The 14,907-nt window shown below is 40.3% G+C and overlaps 1 protein-coding gene across 3 annotated transcripts in view; it reads right to left on the bottom strand.

The window, feature by feature from the left end:
• Positions 1 to 14,907, bottom strand: part of LOC117245811 (uncharacterized) — a 40,219-nt gene that overhangs the window by 18,198 nt on the left and 7,114 nt on the right. For 2 of the 3 annotated variants that reach the window (XM_033609349.2, XM_033609352.2), the window contains exons 3-19: positions 13,867 to 13,928; positions 13,256 to 13,294; positions 12,221 to 12,370; positions 11,592 to 12,010; positions 10,298 to 10,494; positions 9,846 to 9,980; positions 9,563 to 9,661; positions 9,393 to 9,430; positions 9,025 to 9,077; positions 8,333 to 8,458; positions 8,207 to 8,241; positions 6,263 to 6,430; positions 5,059 to 5,187; positions 3,437 to 3,475; positions 1,705 to 1,836; positions 1,476 to 1,608; positions 1,289 to 1,387 (exon numbers count right to left, since the gene is read on the bottom strand). In XM_033609349.2, the coding sequence (XP_033465240.2) occupies positions 1,289 to 1,387; positions 1,476 to 1,608; positions 1,705 to 1,836; positions 3,437 to 3,475; positions 5,059 to 5,187; positions 6,263 to 6,430; positions 8,207 to 8,241; positions 8,333 to 8,458; positions 9,025 to 9,077; positions 9,393 to 9,430; positions 9,563 to 9,661; positions 9,846 to 9,980; positions 10,298 to 10,494; positions 11,592 to 12,010; positions 12,221 to 12,370; positions 13,256 to 13,294; positions 13,867 to 13,928 (2,053 nt within the window). The remainder of the gene's footprint in view (positions 1 to 1,288; positions 1,388 to 1,475; positions 1,609 to 1,704; positions 1,837 to 3,436; positions 3,476 to 5,058; positions 5,188 to 6,262; positions 6,431 to 8,206; positions 8,242 to 8,332; positions 8,459 to 9,024; positions 9,078 to 9,392; positions 9,431 to 9,562; positions 9,662 to 9,845; positions 9,981 to 10,297; positions 10,495 to 11,591; positions 12,011 to 12,220; positions 12,371 to 13,255; positions 13,295 to 13,866; positions 13,929 to 14,907) is intronic. The other variant, XM_033609353.2, reaches the window with a different exon arrangement.

Here is a 14,907-nt window from a genome sequence, read left to right as displayed (position 1 = left end):
ACTTTGATGATGGTTTTAAGAGAGGTTGAGGGATTATGCCTAAATTCGATAGTGGGTCTAGTAGATGCTCAATTTTGATTACAAGTTCTCTTTGTATCAGTTTTCCAAATTACTTTATGACAAGGGAAGTCAGGGCCACAGGCTTAAAATCACTAAAAACATTGAGGTGATTGTTTTTGGCCCCTGGGATTACTATGAACTACCTCCAACTCAACTTTGCATTTTACTGGTTCACCTCATGATGGCAGGACTAGCATACAGTTTCTAGACAGGACTGAATAGGAACTATGCAAGTGGAACTAATGTGTTTTCATTGACAGCAAACAAGCTAATCAACAGTTACCTAACACCTGATATTTCCTGCTAGGTAGCAGACATGGCTACACAAGAAATGTAAAGTGAAGAGCAAGGGCCACCATTTTCAGCAGTGGTGGAAAGCTCAATACTTTTTCACTTAAAGATGAAACACTTAAGTTTGTCTCATTTTAAGTGTTTTTCTTAATAACCCATATGATGCAAGAAGCAGCTGGCCCCCAGGTATTATCACTTCATCTAATCTGGCCCCCATTCAAAAACATTTGGACACCCCCGGCCAAGATAATACAGCTACATCAGCTACATTGCCATCTCAAGGGAATGTTTTTTTTCTTTAGGAGAGCAGTGTTAGCCTTTGTCTGAGCCACCTGAATGAACAGTGATCAGCTGAGTTCTTATTTTCATCAACCGAACATCTTTGCGCAGTTTAGGCTACCGTACATTAATATATTAGTCTTACTAGCTTTTTGCTCGAGGGGCTTTTGTTGCACTTGCTGCCGCGCGGTTAAGTGTGGTTGTTGTTCTGCACCGCTCCTCTGAGCAGGGCGGTAAAACTCTGCTTCATAGCTGGAAGCAAAGCCAAGAGATACACACTGAGCTAAAATGAGTATACAAAACTTCGGTAAATAACGCAACTTAACAGTCTCATACTGACTTTTCTTTTATGACCTGTGGTGTTTCGCGGTGGGCGTCGCCCAGCCCCAGCTCTTAGACACGGCAGCTCAGCAGAGTGGAGGAGAAAAAACAGTGGAAAGTTGCTGTGCATGACAGCTTTGTGAATAAAACAGCTGTGTGACAGCTGACGAAAAAAAACAAAAGGTTCGGATCGACCTCTATATAGCTCATTAAAGCCGATCCCAGTCAGTTAAAGAAAAGCCTTGATCGGCTCTGATCCTGAACTTTGAGATCTGAATCAGATCGGGACATCCCTATAATTCACTTCAAAGAAATAATGTAAGAAAGTGTCTCTTACCTGGGATGATGAACCAAGAAAACCCAGTAGGGAACAGGTAGGGTTGAGTTTTCATCGTGACCCAAAATGGTCCAATGCTGCCCTGCGGAACGCCAGTTTCTGTTGGTGGGATAATAACTCAAATTACTTTTTTTAATATTAAATTATTCAATCAAACTGAAAAACAAAACCTAGAACAGAGACTTACGTAGTGATGCACAGTCTTTCAGTTCCTTCAGTGTATTCAGCCTGTGGACTTCATGGCCAGGGGCTTCCTTCAGGAGACTGTACCAGACTCCAAACCGATCAGCATCACGAATTGACTCAAATTCTATGAATACCTGGGACACACAAACACACACATACATGACAGGTAAGACAATCAAGAAGTCTTTTTTAAGTTGTTTACTAAAGTGTTTGTATGTGTGTGTTTGTACCTTGTTGAGGAGAGGCATGTAGTTCTTGACAGGCTGACAAATGATTTGTGTCAAAGTTTCTCTGAGCCCCTTGGTCTCACTCCAGGAGATGTTCTTGATGAAGACTATTTTTGTTCCATCATCACGCACAGGCTGCATCGAGAACAGGAAGTGAACATCCAAACAAAAACTTTAACAGGAGAACACACAGAACTGCTCTGCATTGTTACAATACATGACAATAAAAGGACGAAACAATATCTTAAATCGAGTTTCCTCTACATCCTCACTGTTGATAGTTTTAAGCCTTTGTCACGTTAAATATATATTTCGGTTAGACACATGCCGAAATAAAGATGAACTGAGACAAAAGCAGGCTATACTGGAAAATACAGCGTTATACAGCCTTAACCTTGAGTGACCTGATATTCTAGTATATAGCCACAGTGTTCTCATTAAGCAGCTGTGTGGAGATCAAGTAAACAAGGTTGTCTTGAAGCTTATCAGCAAGGACGGCACTCTGTGTATCAAAGATGCAGCAGCAGACTATCTGCTTTGCTTGAGGAGTTGCAGTCGTTCATGTCACGTGACGACTATATTAAAGTGTTACTGTGGGAAGGAGACTGTTGAAGGTTGACTGTGTGGAAGTCTGAACTGAGGCGAACTGTAATTGAAGTAGTGGTGAAATGCATAGAGAGCCCATGCACTGCATAGGAAGATTAATATCACCATATCAATGTTTTCCAGCTAGTGGGACGGGATATACACTTTGCACAGGGAACAAATGTACCTTTATTACTTTGTTGCAGTACCTCACATAAGCATGTCCCAAATATACGATATACTCTTTTGCCCAGTTAGCTAGCCAATGTAGGCGTAGGAGCGCATCGTGGTTAGCTGCAGCTGTCCAGAGGAAAGCTTTTAAAGGAAAAGAGGAGTATGGGATACTGTCATGAGTAATGTGCGGTCAGGTCACACTGACCCGATCATTAAACTTAATAAGGAATGTGAGCACATCACTGTCTGTACATCTTTTAGTGAGGAGAACATCAGATATGTCTGTCTGTAATGAGGTAACGGGATAGATCACTGCCGGGACTGTAAATGCAGCGTATAAGAAGGTAGGCTAAAGGAAAGACAGACAGTTTCTCTGTCTATTTCAGTGCTGCTGTGTGCAAATAAATCTCCTGTGAATTGAACTGCACTTTGCTTCTGTTGAATTCTTAGAGTCTGTCTCAATCTCTTCAGTGTCCGTGAAGCCAAAACATCTTGACTGCCCCCTAGTGGCTGGCTGCAGTATAGGTCATAAAGCCCACCCCCTTCGTGTTGGCAGATGGGACACTGGCCAAACTAAAAACTCAAATTACACATCAGATTAATTTTTCCCCATGACTACTTCTGTCATTTTATGTAGTTATTATCACACTAATGCTTGTTCAAGTTTTGATTTTTCTTATTAGTTTGGTTTTAATTAGTTATTTGATGGTATAAAAAGTGAGTGTAACATTATGATTGGCAGCTGTGTGTGTCAGTCGATGTGCTTGTGATAAATGCTGCTCATGACTGGTTGGACATGTATTGGCAGAGACTTGACGCCGTGGAGATCGCTATTGCTCCGACTCTGGTTTTAAATGTCCTAACCAGTACCACCACATTTTGAGGAAGTAGAGAGAGAAGTATTCAGTCATTGATTTAAAAGCAGTTTATGAATCAAGAGGAATTCAGTGTCTGTGTGTGTTTGTGTTTTACTTACAAAATGCATCAGCTTCATCAGTGACTTGTAAAACCCAAGCTAAAAAAGAAACATCAAAGTAGGCAGTGTTAATACCAAATTTACTTCTCCACAGTACACCATACTCACCTAGAGCCAATATACCTGATACTAAGGGTGCTTTCAGACCTCTTCAAGAAGGTCTCAGTCCGGTTGTTTTGGTGTACACCCAAATGCGATTGCTGTTTCACACCTGCTCAAACGAACCGCACTTAGGGAGCAAACAAACTTGAGTTTGATTGAACTGAACCAAACAGGGCAGGTTTGAAAGCACCCTTAGAGTGTCTTTGTAAACATATCACTGTAAAATTTTCACACGAAAAACCTTCATCTTTTTTTAAATAACTGCTTCAAAAGTCTTTGTACTACATACAAAATACATCAAAAACATCACATTTCCTTCTCTAATATCTATTTTCTATATTGCTGTGAAAATATCATTTGAACGTCAAAAAATACATTTTACAAGATTACACTGGACACATCATGAAAACATTATAATTCACCTTCGCCAAATGCTAATTTTACTGAATAGACCTTGAACGCATCATAATGTAATTCAATACAACCTCAGTGAGCTGTTAGTTCTGGCCACCAGCTGCTAAGAGCCAACGCTAACTTCTAACGATTTTAACACAGATTTGTTGTTCACAGTGTAGCAATATCACAGAAACAATAAGGCGCGTCCTTTGATACAACACCACTGTGTTTATGACGTCCTTTCATCCCATAGGCATCGTGGAGAAGATCTCTGTCCGTCCCATGCCTTTTTTATAGTCCCCACACGACGAGACACCAGTAGTCGTCATTTAGGGCCATTAGTCAACTAGTCACCCACATGTTTACGATATTAATGTAATGATTAAATGATATATTTTGGTGGTTTGAGTTGAAGGTGTGAGAAAGAATAGTATCAGTAACACTGTTAACACTGTGCTACATTACAGAGCAATACAAAACCGTACTAATGAATCTTCATTAATATAGGCCTATATTTTATCTACAAGTGCACGTCACACACTGAGCGAGCCGCCTGTTAATGACGCTGTGGGCTAATGGGCATGTAGCTACTTCCATGTTTCAGATGATACGTCATGTTTGTAGTCAACCAATGAAGATGAGTTTACATATCACCTTGGGTTTGTCCTTCACCTTCTCAAAATGATCCCACACTTTGGATTTCCTGCCCGACATGTTATTAACTAGCCTGTGGAATAACCGCAGGTACCAGCCCTGGAAATTAACATGACTCCTGTCTGACTGCTGAGCGTGGACACTTCCTGTGTCTACCCTTTCAAATTAAACTCCCACATGGTCCGGTCATATAGGTTTTGATTTATTTGACAAGATGCAGCTCCCAATACTGTTTCACGCTTGACTAAGCGACCAATGAAATCCACCAGACTAATGACCTTTCTGGTCAACTAGCTTTTGGTTGACTGTTGGGGGCCTTAGAGATCACAAAGCCCATCTGCCAAACAGTCATTGTATTCTTCTTGTACCTGCTCATTAATTTAAGGTGAATATCGGCCAATACCAATCCTCAGCCAATCAGTGCATTCCCAACAATCAGTCAATAAAAACAGTATTATGTACAAGCTTACCGGTATCATTGTGATGCCGCTGGCTACTGCGTGGCACTGGAGTTTAGACTTTTGAAAATTCATGCCGTTCCTGCTGAAGGCTTTCATTACATAGGGCACATCCTCCACGTTCGGCATCAAGACAAAGGCCTGAGATGACAATCAGAGACAAACATGTATTTCTTCTTTTATTTACTTGTTCCAAGCACTTTTTCAACAAAACGTCACATCATACGGGCACTAATAGTGTATGTATAGCAGTAAGTATGCAAAAAACTCAAACTCTGATCTGAAGGATGTTAAAATGCAAGTGTGATTTCACTAACTAACGAGTAACTAGAATTACTGCTCCGCATTTGTATGCCTCTGCGCAAGTCATATTTCTCTTACAGTTTACATCTATGTTTGTAAAAACATGGACGCTTTACACATCTTCCCCCCCAACAGCACAGAAGATCTACACAGTCAGCACGGCTTCAAGATGGACACCCAAGATCAGTGTCACCAAATTAGTATCTGACCAAATGTCTCCTCTTCTGTTCCTGAGATATGACATTTGATAATGGCCAGAGAAGTGTTTAATGCCAAATATTATGATGTCACAGTGAAGTTGACTGTTGACCTTTTGAATATGTAAGGTCATCACTTCATCCTTTTATTTTATTAGACATTTGTGTGAAATGTTGTCATAATTATGTATGAATTCTTGAGTTATGGCTGGTCCACTAGATTCTTATTAGTTCATGTTTGAGTCCAAATGAACATTTGCATCAAATTTGAAGAAATTCCCTCAAGGTATTCTTGAGATATGGTGTTAACAAGAATGAGACAGACAAGGTCACAGTGACCTTGACCTTTAACCTATGACCACCAAAAGCTAATCCGTTTATCACTTAACCTAAGTCGATGTTTGTGCCAAACTTTTCAGCGTTCAGAAAAATTAGATGGATGCAAGGTCACAGTGACATTGACCTTTGAAACTTGACCATCAAAATCTAATCAGTTCATCCTTGAGTCCAACCGAATCTTTGTGCCAAATTTAAAGAATTTCCCTTGAGGTGTTCTTGAGATACCGTGTTTACAGGAATGGGAGGAATGAAAGGACTAGCCAAAAACACAATGCCTCCGGCTACGGCTATCGCTGGTGCTGAGGCGTTAATATGTAAAAGTTGCTGAACTCAAATCAATAAACCAGGCTGATGCAGATTTATAGCCTGCTGCCTACCATGCGCGTCTGAGGAACAACATGGATGTTGCTATCTGTATACTGAAACCCCAAAGGCATGAGCAGTTTGGCGATGTCCTCCTCTGTGTAGCAGCCATTGTTATAACTCGGCAGGTTGGTTATGAGCAACTGCTTCTGACGATGCTCCTTCTGCGAAAGTGACATAAACTGTAAGAAGGAGAGAGAAGAGAATATTGAGGGGCAGTTTTGGTTAAGGGTAGTTTGCAATTACAGATTAAGAGAAATGCACAACAGCATTTAATCCAGAGGAGTGTAGTATTTTGTCACAGAGTTCAATGGGATCTTGTTAATATATGTGTATATATATATATATATATATATATATATATATATATATATTTTTTTTTATTAGACTTAATCCAACCTATTCAATAGAGGTCTTCAAGGATCCAAAAATATGTGCCTGAACTTGTAAAAACCTGGTGATGTATTACCCCAGAAGCAAACTGGACCTGTCTATTATTTGAAAACTGGGACCCAGACCAAAGAGAGACTGAGGACAAACCTGGCCAGACACGGGAGACACTGACTTGTTCTGCACCAATTTCATGGTTTAATGTTAAGTTTAAGGGTGCTTTCACACCTGCCCTGTTTGCTTCAGTTCAATTGACCTCAAGTTCGTTTGCCCCCTAAGTGCGGTTCGTTTGGGCAGGTGTGAACACAGCAATCACACTCAGGTGCACACCAACGCAACCTGACCAAGACCTTCTTGAAGAGGTGGTCTCGGCCGGGTTACAAACGAACTCTGGTGCGGCTCGTTTGTGGTGACAACGTGTTTCGACCTTGATCTGAACCAACTGCAGTCACATGACACATTGTTTGGGTTAAACATGAGCATGTTACAGTCCTGGAGGATTATTAATGTGCACCTCCTCCTGTACTGCCTTAATATGCACATTCAGCACATCCAATGCATCAAAACATTGTTTTCTAGTTGGAGCCGCGCCTCGTTTTCAAACTGTATGGTTTGACTAAAATGAACAATGACATTCTGACCAATCAAGAGCAGCTTTCTCGTGCAAGGCATTTTATCTGGTCCGCTTGTAAATGCTGCCGTGAGAACACGAACCAACTCTAGGCAATTATTCAACTTTGTAACAAATTTAGTCCCCGATTCAGACCAAAGCAAGACAACTCTAGTTCTGAAAGCACTCAAAGTTGTCAGAACAACTGACCATGCCTGGCTGTGAATCTTTAAAGTCCACTTTATGTCCTCTTGACGGAAGACAAATGCGTCTAATTTAGAATCAGCTTTGCAGTTTTGTTGTATTTAGTGTAATAAGGATAACTTCAATTGTTTTCCCTTTTGAATAGTAACATCTGCTTGTTGGCACAGATGCGCTTTGCAATCTGCTTGCAGTTGCTGTTGCACTACACATACACACACACAGCACTTCCATGATGATCAGCGCAGTCTGATCATGGTGGGTCTTCTCGGATCGACTTGGATATTACACATAATCAACAGACCGAGGACCCGTGGTAACATAACATTGACAAAATAAAAAACAGTGGATCCAAACCCGTATGGACCCCAGGTTGGGTCTTGGGTCCTATGGTTCGACTTGACCTGTGAAGACCTCCAGCACATTCAACATAGGACCCACCTTTACCATGTGTATAAACTGGGCTCAAACCGGATATTTGGGTCCTATCCATATTTTCATTACCTGGTTAAAGGAAACCAGCTTGGAGGGCTGTACCAACACTCACAGAATCTAAAGTTACGGTACGTAACTAATGTTCTATTTCGTATAGACTTTGTCCTCGAAGGCCATTGCCAATGGATAACTAGATCATAACCAAACCGAAACATATGAACCTTTAAAGAACAAGAACCATCTCCGAATTTGATTTATATATTGAGAAGAAATACATGTGTAAAATACTGCAGTATTTCATACTTGATTTGAGGAAACCCACCTTTGGTGAGAAGCAGGTTTTCCACTTTAAGCACTCTGTGAAAGAGAAACCAAGAAAAATTACAAAAAATAAAATAAAGATGATAAAACAAAGATCACATGCAAACATTGTATTTGGATTTCTTACGTATATTGGATTGCTGCAAGTGCATTTCTAACATCTCCCCGACAGTCTGATGGGTAATGACATTTTGTTTGGAGGCATCTGTGGCTGATGCTGCATTCGTTTGTGTCTTCACTGTCGTCACAGGATCTTCAAAAGATCAAATTTGATTTAGAAGAATATCAGTATTTTGAAAGACCTTCATTTCTCCTTCCTCCTTTACATATATCTGTTGGATCTAGATTGACACCAATAAGTAAACTTTTATTACATGACCCAAATGAAACCTGAAACAATTTTTGATATATCTTTTCAACTAAAACTAACAGGCAAGGCAAACTATAGAGGTAAGGTGTAAGATTAATAGAGGTATTTCTTTACTTGAAAATAAGGTTCTGTGAGATTGAACGTGTTGTTTTTTTAATAATAAGCTTGCAGACAAGATGGATGAGCTGAATATAACCGTATACAAACACAGTGTTACATGAATTCAAATCTGAGTATATTCATTGGCTTTTGTAGCCATTGTAACTAATGTTCTTGGGGCCCAGACTAATCAAACAGGCTCAGGTAGTCAAAGTATGGCGGAACAGACTAACACATAGTTGGTTTTGGTCTTTTCATGGGATTTGTTGGAAATAACAAACATATAGAATACTGCCAGCCTTATCCTTTAAACATTTTCAAGAAACACCACAGGCCATATTTTAACATACTCTCTGTCGTTGTAGTGGTTTGAGGTATGGAGACACTGGATGAGGCAGGTTCTCTGAAAAAAAAAAAACAGTAACAGGTCAAGCAGGAGAAAATGGAGAAATGGGAAATCAAGGTCAGTTTGAATGTTTTTATTTGCTTTCACGAAAAGATAGCGCTGTCCTTCACAGGTTGAATATCTGGGGTGGCTTTTATTCCATCCCGTGCACACATTAACATATGCAGATTATTTTCCATCAGGTAAATTCTCAGAAAGTCACAATTTTGCCCACTGAGACACAAATTTAGGCAGCAGCCACACATTTGTCATAATATGTTGACAAAAACAACATCACCACTGTTAAAAAAAAGTGTGCGAAACATATCTTACTTCTGAGGAGGCTTCTTTTGCTCCTTAGAAACAGTCTCCTGTAAAACAAATTAAGATTTGCTATGTCAGATCAATTTAATAATTGACAGTGTGATCAAACTAAAGCAGACAACTGTTAATATGTTCATGTGCCAGGGACAAAAAAAAAAGTAAGGCAAAAAGTATTATACCTGTTCTCTGACCACACTGATTGGCATTCCTTTCACTTCAATGCTCTTTAAACTCTTCAGTTTCTTTGCGTCTTCCTCTTTCTCGAAACACACGATTGCCTACATGTGTGCACACACACACACAACAGCACATCTCTGCATTACTACATGCACAAGGACCATCTCTCTGAGGTCTTTCCAAGACTGGAGTTTGTTTTCTTTACTTACAGAGAAGAACATTAGTTTTTGTGCACAGCTAAAGTTAGGAAACGTGAGAAAACTTATTCATTGCCTCTATACATACCTCCAGTTTAGACCGAAACAGTACAACTGACTTGGTTTTTCCAAAGTGCTCCACAGCAGCGACCACATCACCATGAGAGATATAACTATAAATTCCTTGTAGTTTGACCATGGTTGGGGGTGAAGATTTACCAGACTGAGCAAAGAGAGGAAAAAAAGACACATTTAGAACAAAAAGAGTGTTAGTCATCATGAACATCTTTTAAAATAGTGAGAAAGAGTGAAAAACATCTGTTATTTAAGTGTCCAATCTAGTCATCTGTCATTTCAGACATCATTTTTTGCTTTGTATGTAGCGATAAAATATAACTGTCTGTCAATGTCTTTGATCAAAGTGTTGTGTGGATAAGGTTTCGATCAAAAGAATGAGACAAAGACACAGTAGAAAGAAACTGTTTATCAGATGACAGATTACTGCCAATTTTACCTGTTATATTACACAAACACACCGACCTTATTCTTTGTAGAAGAACTTGCCTCACTCCTCTGCAGGCTGGACTTTGCTTTGGATGGCTTTGTAGTCACCTCCTTCTTTGATGTAGAGGAGGAGGATGAGGAAGATTTCATCTTGGCGAGCTCAGCCAGCAGGGCGGGTGCCAGAGTTTTAACCACAGACTCCAGGTCAGACTGGTCTGACAGAGACTGAACAGCTAGAAGGACAGAGACAAAAAGAGTGTCAGACAAAGTTGCAGACCTGCCGACCCTGGACAATTTTCTGAGGGACCAGTTTTGCAACCCACAAACGCACATCACTGTACTATTAAGACTTGTAGTACATTTTAAAGAAGAGTAGAATTACTGCCTCCCGGTTATATGCCTCCCATGAGCCACTCAAATTGCACTTACAGTTTACATACCTGTTTGTAAAAACATGGATGCTTCACACACATCTTCCCCACCAGAGCACAGAAGATCTATACAATCAGCACAGTTTCAAGGTGGACACCCAAGATGAGCGTCACCAATTCAGTATCTGACCAAATGTCTCACCTTCTGTTCCTGAGATATTATGTTGAATAACGGCCAGACATGTTTTTGCAAAACAGCATGATATCACACTGAAGTTGATGGTTGACTTTTTGGATATAAAAAGTCATCACTTCATCATTTTATCCCTTTAGATATTTCTGTGAAATTTTGTCATAATTACTTCAGTTATGGTCAAAAAGGTGTTTTGTGAGGTCACAGTGACCTCTGACCACCAATTTCTAATCATTTCATTGTTGAGTCCAGGTGGACGTTTGTGCCAAATTTGAAGAAATTCTCTCTCAGTGTTTGTGAGACATCATGTTCATGAGAATGAGACAGATGCAAGGTCAAAGTGACCTTGACCTTTGACCACCAAAATCTAATCAGTTCATTGTTGAGTCTAAGTAGACGTTTGTGCCAAATCTGAAAAAATTCCCTAAAGACGTTCTTGATATATCACGTTTGCAAGAATGGGATGTAGAAACCTATGGATGGACAACCCAAAAACATAATATGTCGAGCCATGGCTATTGGCGGTGCGGAGGCATCAAAATATTACTACTATTTGTACGTTTTACTCCATTACACTTACTTCACAGCCATAGTTAGGTACTTCTCAGATCAATGTTTTATATTTTAAAAAATGAAAATCTTTCTAAAATAAATATTATATGTATAAAACCACAAGTAATAATGCATTGTTGGCATTCACTTGTACATGATACTTTAATAGACACAGGTTCGTTTAAATCCTTGATATGTTTGCAATTTCTCAAACCTGGTGTTTCCAGTAGTTTCTTAGCCAGGCTCTCTGCACTGCTCGACTTCTTTTGCTGAGGGGATCGTCTCTCATCACTACTCTTTGATGGCGATCGCTTCCCATCACTGCTCCTTGCTGGCGATTGTCTCTCGTTACTCTTCCTTCGGGAGGATCGTCTCTGAGCACTTCTACTTGATGAAGATTGTCTTTCATCACTACTCCTTGATGCAGATCGTTTCTCATCACTCCTTCTTGGGGAGCGTCTCTCGTCGCTCCTTCTCCTTCTTGGGGATCTTCTGTGATCACTTCGCCTTGGTGGTGATCGTCTACTGTCTCTCCTCCTCGGTGATGATCGCCTCTCGGGGCTCTTTGAATGTGACCGATAGCGGGAGGAAGTAGGGTGGTCATACCACTTGGAACGAGATCGAGATCGAGACCTGGTGAAAGTACAGGTGAAATCTAATGATAATCTAAAAAAAAGTTAAACATTTCACATCAAATCTCAATTTCTTTAGGGATGACTGACAAATTTTGATGTTTAAATGCTGATGTTTTAAATGTCTGCAGGAACACATTTGGTAATTTCAAACAATAGTGTTGAGAATCTCATCTGTGTTATTGTTCCTATCATTATTTTTGTCACAGACCTGCGAGTGTATCTGGAGCTGTGTGGCGAACATGATCGGCTACTGCTTCTCTCCCTTCTACCCTTTGAGCCATGACGGCGACGAGGGCTGGCTGAGCGGGAACGGGACCGACTTCCACGTCTGGCTTTCTGGTCATCTTTAACTGCAGCACTAAAGAAAGCAGTGGATGAGAAAAGTATAATTAATGTGAGGAAAGGTAATTTTACCCAAATCAGCAAGGTACTGGTTCACAACGGATACTCCTTTTGCACCAAATTTGCTCTGGTTCTTGAACTGGTTCCCTTAAGGATTCCAGGAACCTTGGTGCTATCTAGCAAACCAGCTCACGATTCCACCAGTTTTGAGCGCAACCATTGTAATCAAGGATGTCATCAATGGAGGGTGTTGCACAATGTACAACAGAGGTCAAGAGTGGCAATGTCATGTATTACACTGATTATCTGCAAACGTTTGTTCTATCATTACAGATATTGGTTTTTACTATAAAACATGCATGGACGGACCAACTATTTTTTGACACTAGTGCTAACTTTTCTTCCAGACAATTTCTCACTTTACTTCTCCATTGCTGTCTTCTCCATCCTGTCTTTCCAACCTGTAGAATATGACACCCCCAGTGATGTCCTCACAGTTTGCACTTCAGGTAAAGAAAAACCTATTTTTGGTTCCAGCTGAGAACCGACTTTTTAGGTTCTGAACCAACTTATTTTTGGTCGAAATGCGTTGAACAGTTCAAAATTAGGCTCTAGAACCGGTTCCATGTTGGTGGAAAAGACGCACGAGTGTGATGGCAATAAGTTTGAACACTGGCAGATTTTGACAGCTTTTACATTTTAACATTCAGTAACACGCTTTCTTTTGTCAAAATTGAGGACACAACCATCTTCATTAGACTTGTCTGTCCATAACCTGGTAGTTCTTTGCCATTCCATGATGTGGTCATGCAGCATGACCAGTTAAAACGTGTAGTGTGAGTTGACATAACGTAAGACATCAATAAAATCTTGCAGTGTCTGCCCAGTTAATGAAATTTACCTGGGCTTGTGTGTTATCTCACCATCCCACTCTGGGTATCTGTGACAACAAAAGAAAACAAAAACAGATTCAAACACACCAATTTAATCAGTAAAAAAAGGCATCTTTTGAGTACAAAAGTCAAAGGTTTCTGGTAGTCTTACAGCAACTGTATTTGGATAATGTCTCTAACGTCAAAGGGTATAGAGGATTTGTAAGAGCTGACTGTATTTATATACCTGTTAAAGGAGGTACCTTGACAAACCTATAATGAACTCTGATAGAAGTTCCATTAGCCCCCCAAAAATATGGCCTCAAGATACATGTTTTAACTACTGCAGGACATTAAGGTAGTACATTTAGTGGCCTTTAGCAATAAGCTATACAGGCAGTGCCACCATGCTGCCGAGGTAACACCAGAAGTACAAGTTCATGAGGGACAAACAATCCTGAGGAAGAGGTTATAATAAGTTTTCAAACTCCTTTGCTGTCCGGTGTTTCCTACACAGTATTTTGCCACTTCCCTGGTGGGTATTCCCCAACAATGTTCAGACAAAAGGCAGCAATTAATAATAAATAACTCAAATAAACAAGGTCTTTATGGGAAGAAGGGAAAAGGAAAAAAGACTGACCGTGTGCGGAGGAGTTTGCAATTCTCAAGGTGAGGGCTGCTGTTCTGGTGCGAGATCCAATGCTAGTAGTCAGAACAACAAACACAGCATTTAGACAGGCCTCATTATCATTACAACTGTTATCAGCTTCAATATCTCAACTGTCATTTCTGTGATTATCTGACAACAGATATTTTTTATTCAACAGTATAGCACCGTTAAAGAAACAGTTCCTTAGATCTAGCCTTGAGCCCAAGTGACAGACACACTTGCCAACAACGAGAAATGTTTAAATCGTGGAATCCATATAAGCCAAAAAGTAGTAAAAAGAAACAATAAAGTCTCTGCCTTTTGCCGAGGTCCCTAATAAATGTGAAAACATTTATGGGCAAAAATTATTCAGGACATTAAACATGCGGTACAGTGGTGCAGTAGTTAGCACTGTAGTCTCACAGCAAGAGGGTTCCAGATTTGAACCCGCCTGCCGACCGGGGCTCTTTTCTGGGATGTCTGCATGTTCTCCCCGTATCAGCATGGGTTTTCTCCGGGTTCTTCATCTTCCTCCCAGTCCAAAGATATGTAAATTAAGTTAATTGGTGATTCTTAATTGCCTGTAGGAGCAATGTAATAATATGTCTAGTGATACTCTGGTGACTTGTCCAGGGCATACCCCGCCTCTCTCCCTATGTCAGCTGGGATAGGTTCCAGCCCCCCGCAACCCTTAACAGGATAAGTGGTTACAGATAATGAGCGGATAAATGAAAATAAAATGCTACTAAATTTGGCCACTCTTGCCTTTATACTTAGAGCTGACTTTTGTCAACTTAAGTTTTAGGGCAACAATTTTTAATCATGAAATATAACAAATACAGGAGTGCCAGTTACAAACAACCAAAATAAAGATTTCTTTGTGGGGTCTTGATGTGATGTCTCTGGTTCTTCAGTCATCTGTGGTATCAGAAAGCTTCCATAGTTTGTTGAGGGTCATCTTGGCAGAGGTCACCATCAGGTATGGATCAGGACAAAAACACGCCATCTGCGACATCTGGAGTAGGCAGGAAG

Source organism: Epinephelus lanceolatus, chromosome 22 (genome assembly GCF_041903045.1).
Source record: "Epinephelus lanceolatus isolate andai-2023 chromosome 22, ASM4190304v1, whole genome shotgun sequence".
In the NCBI taxonomy this organism is placed as follows: Eukaryota; Metazoa; Chordata; class Actinopteri; order Perciformes; family Serranidae; genus Epinephelus; species Epinephelus lanceolatus.
Note: the sequence above shows the minus strand (reverse complement) of the source record. Positions and strands in the feature narration are given on the sequence as shown.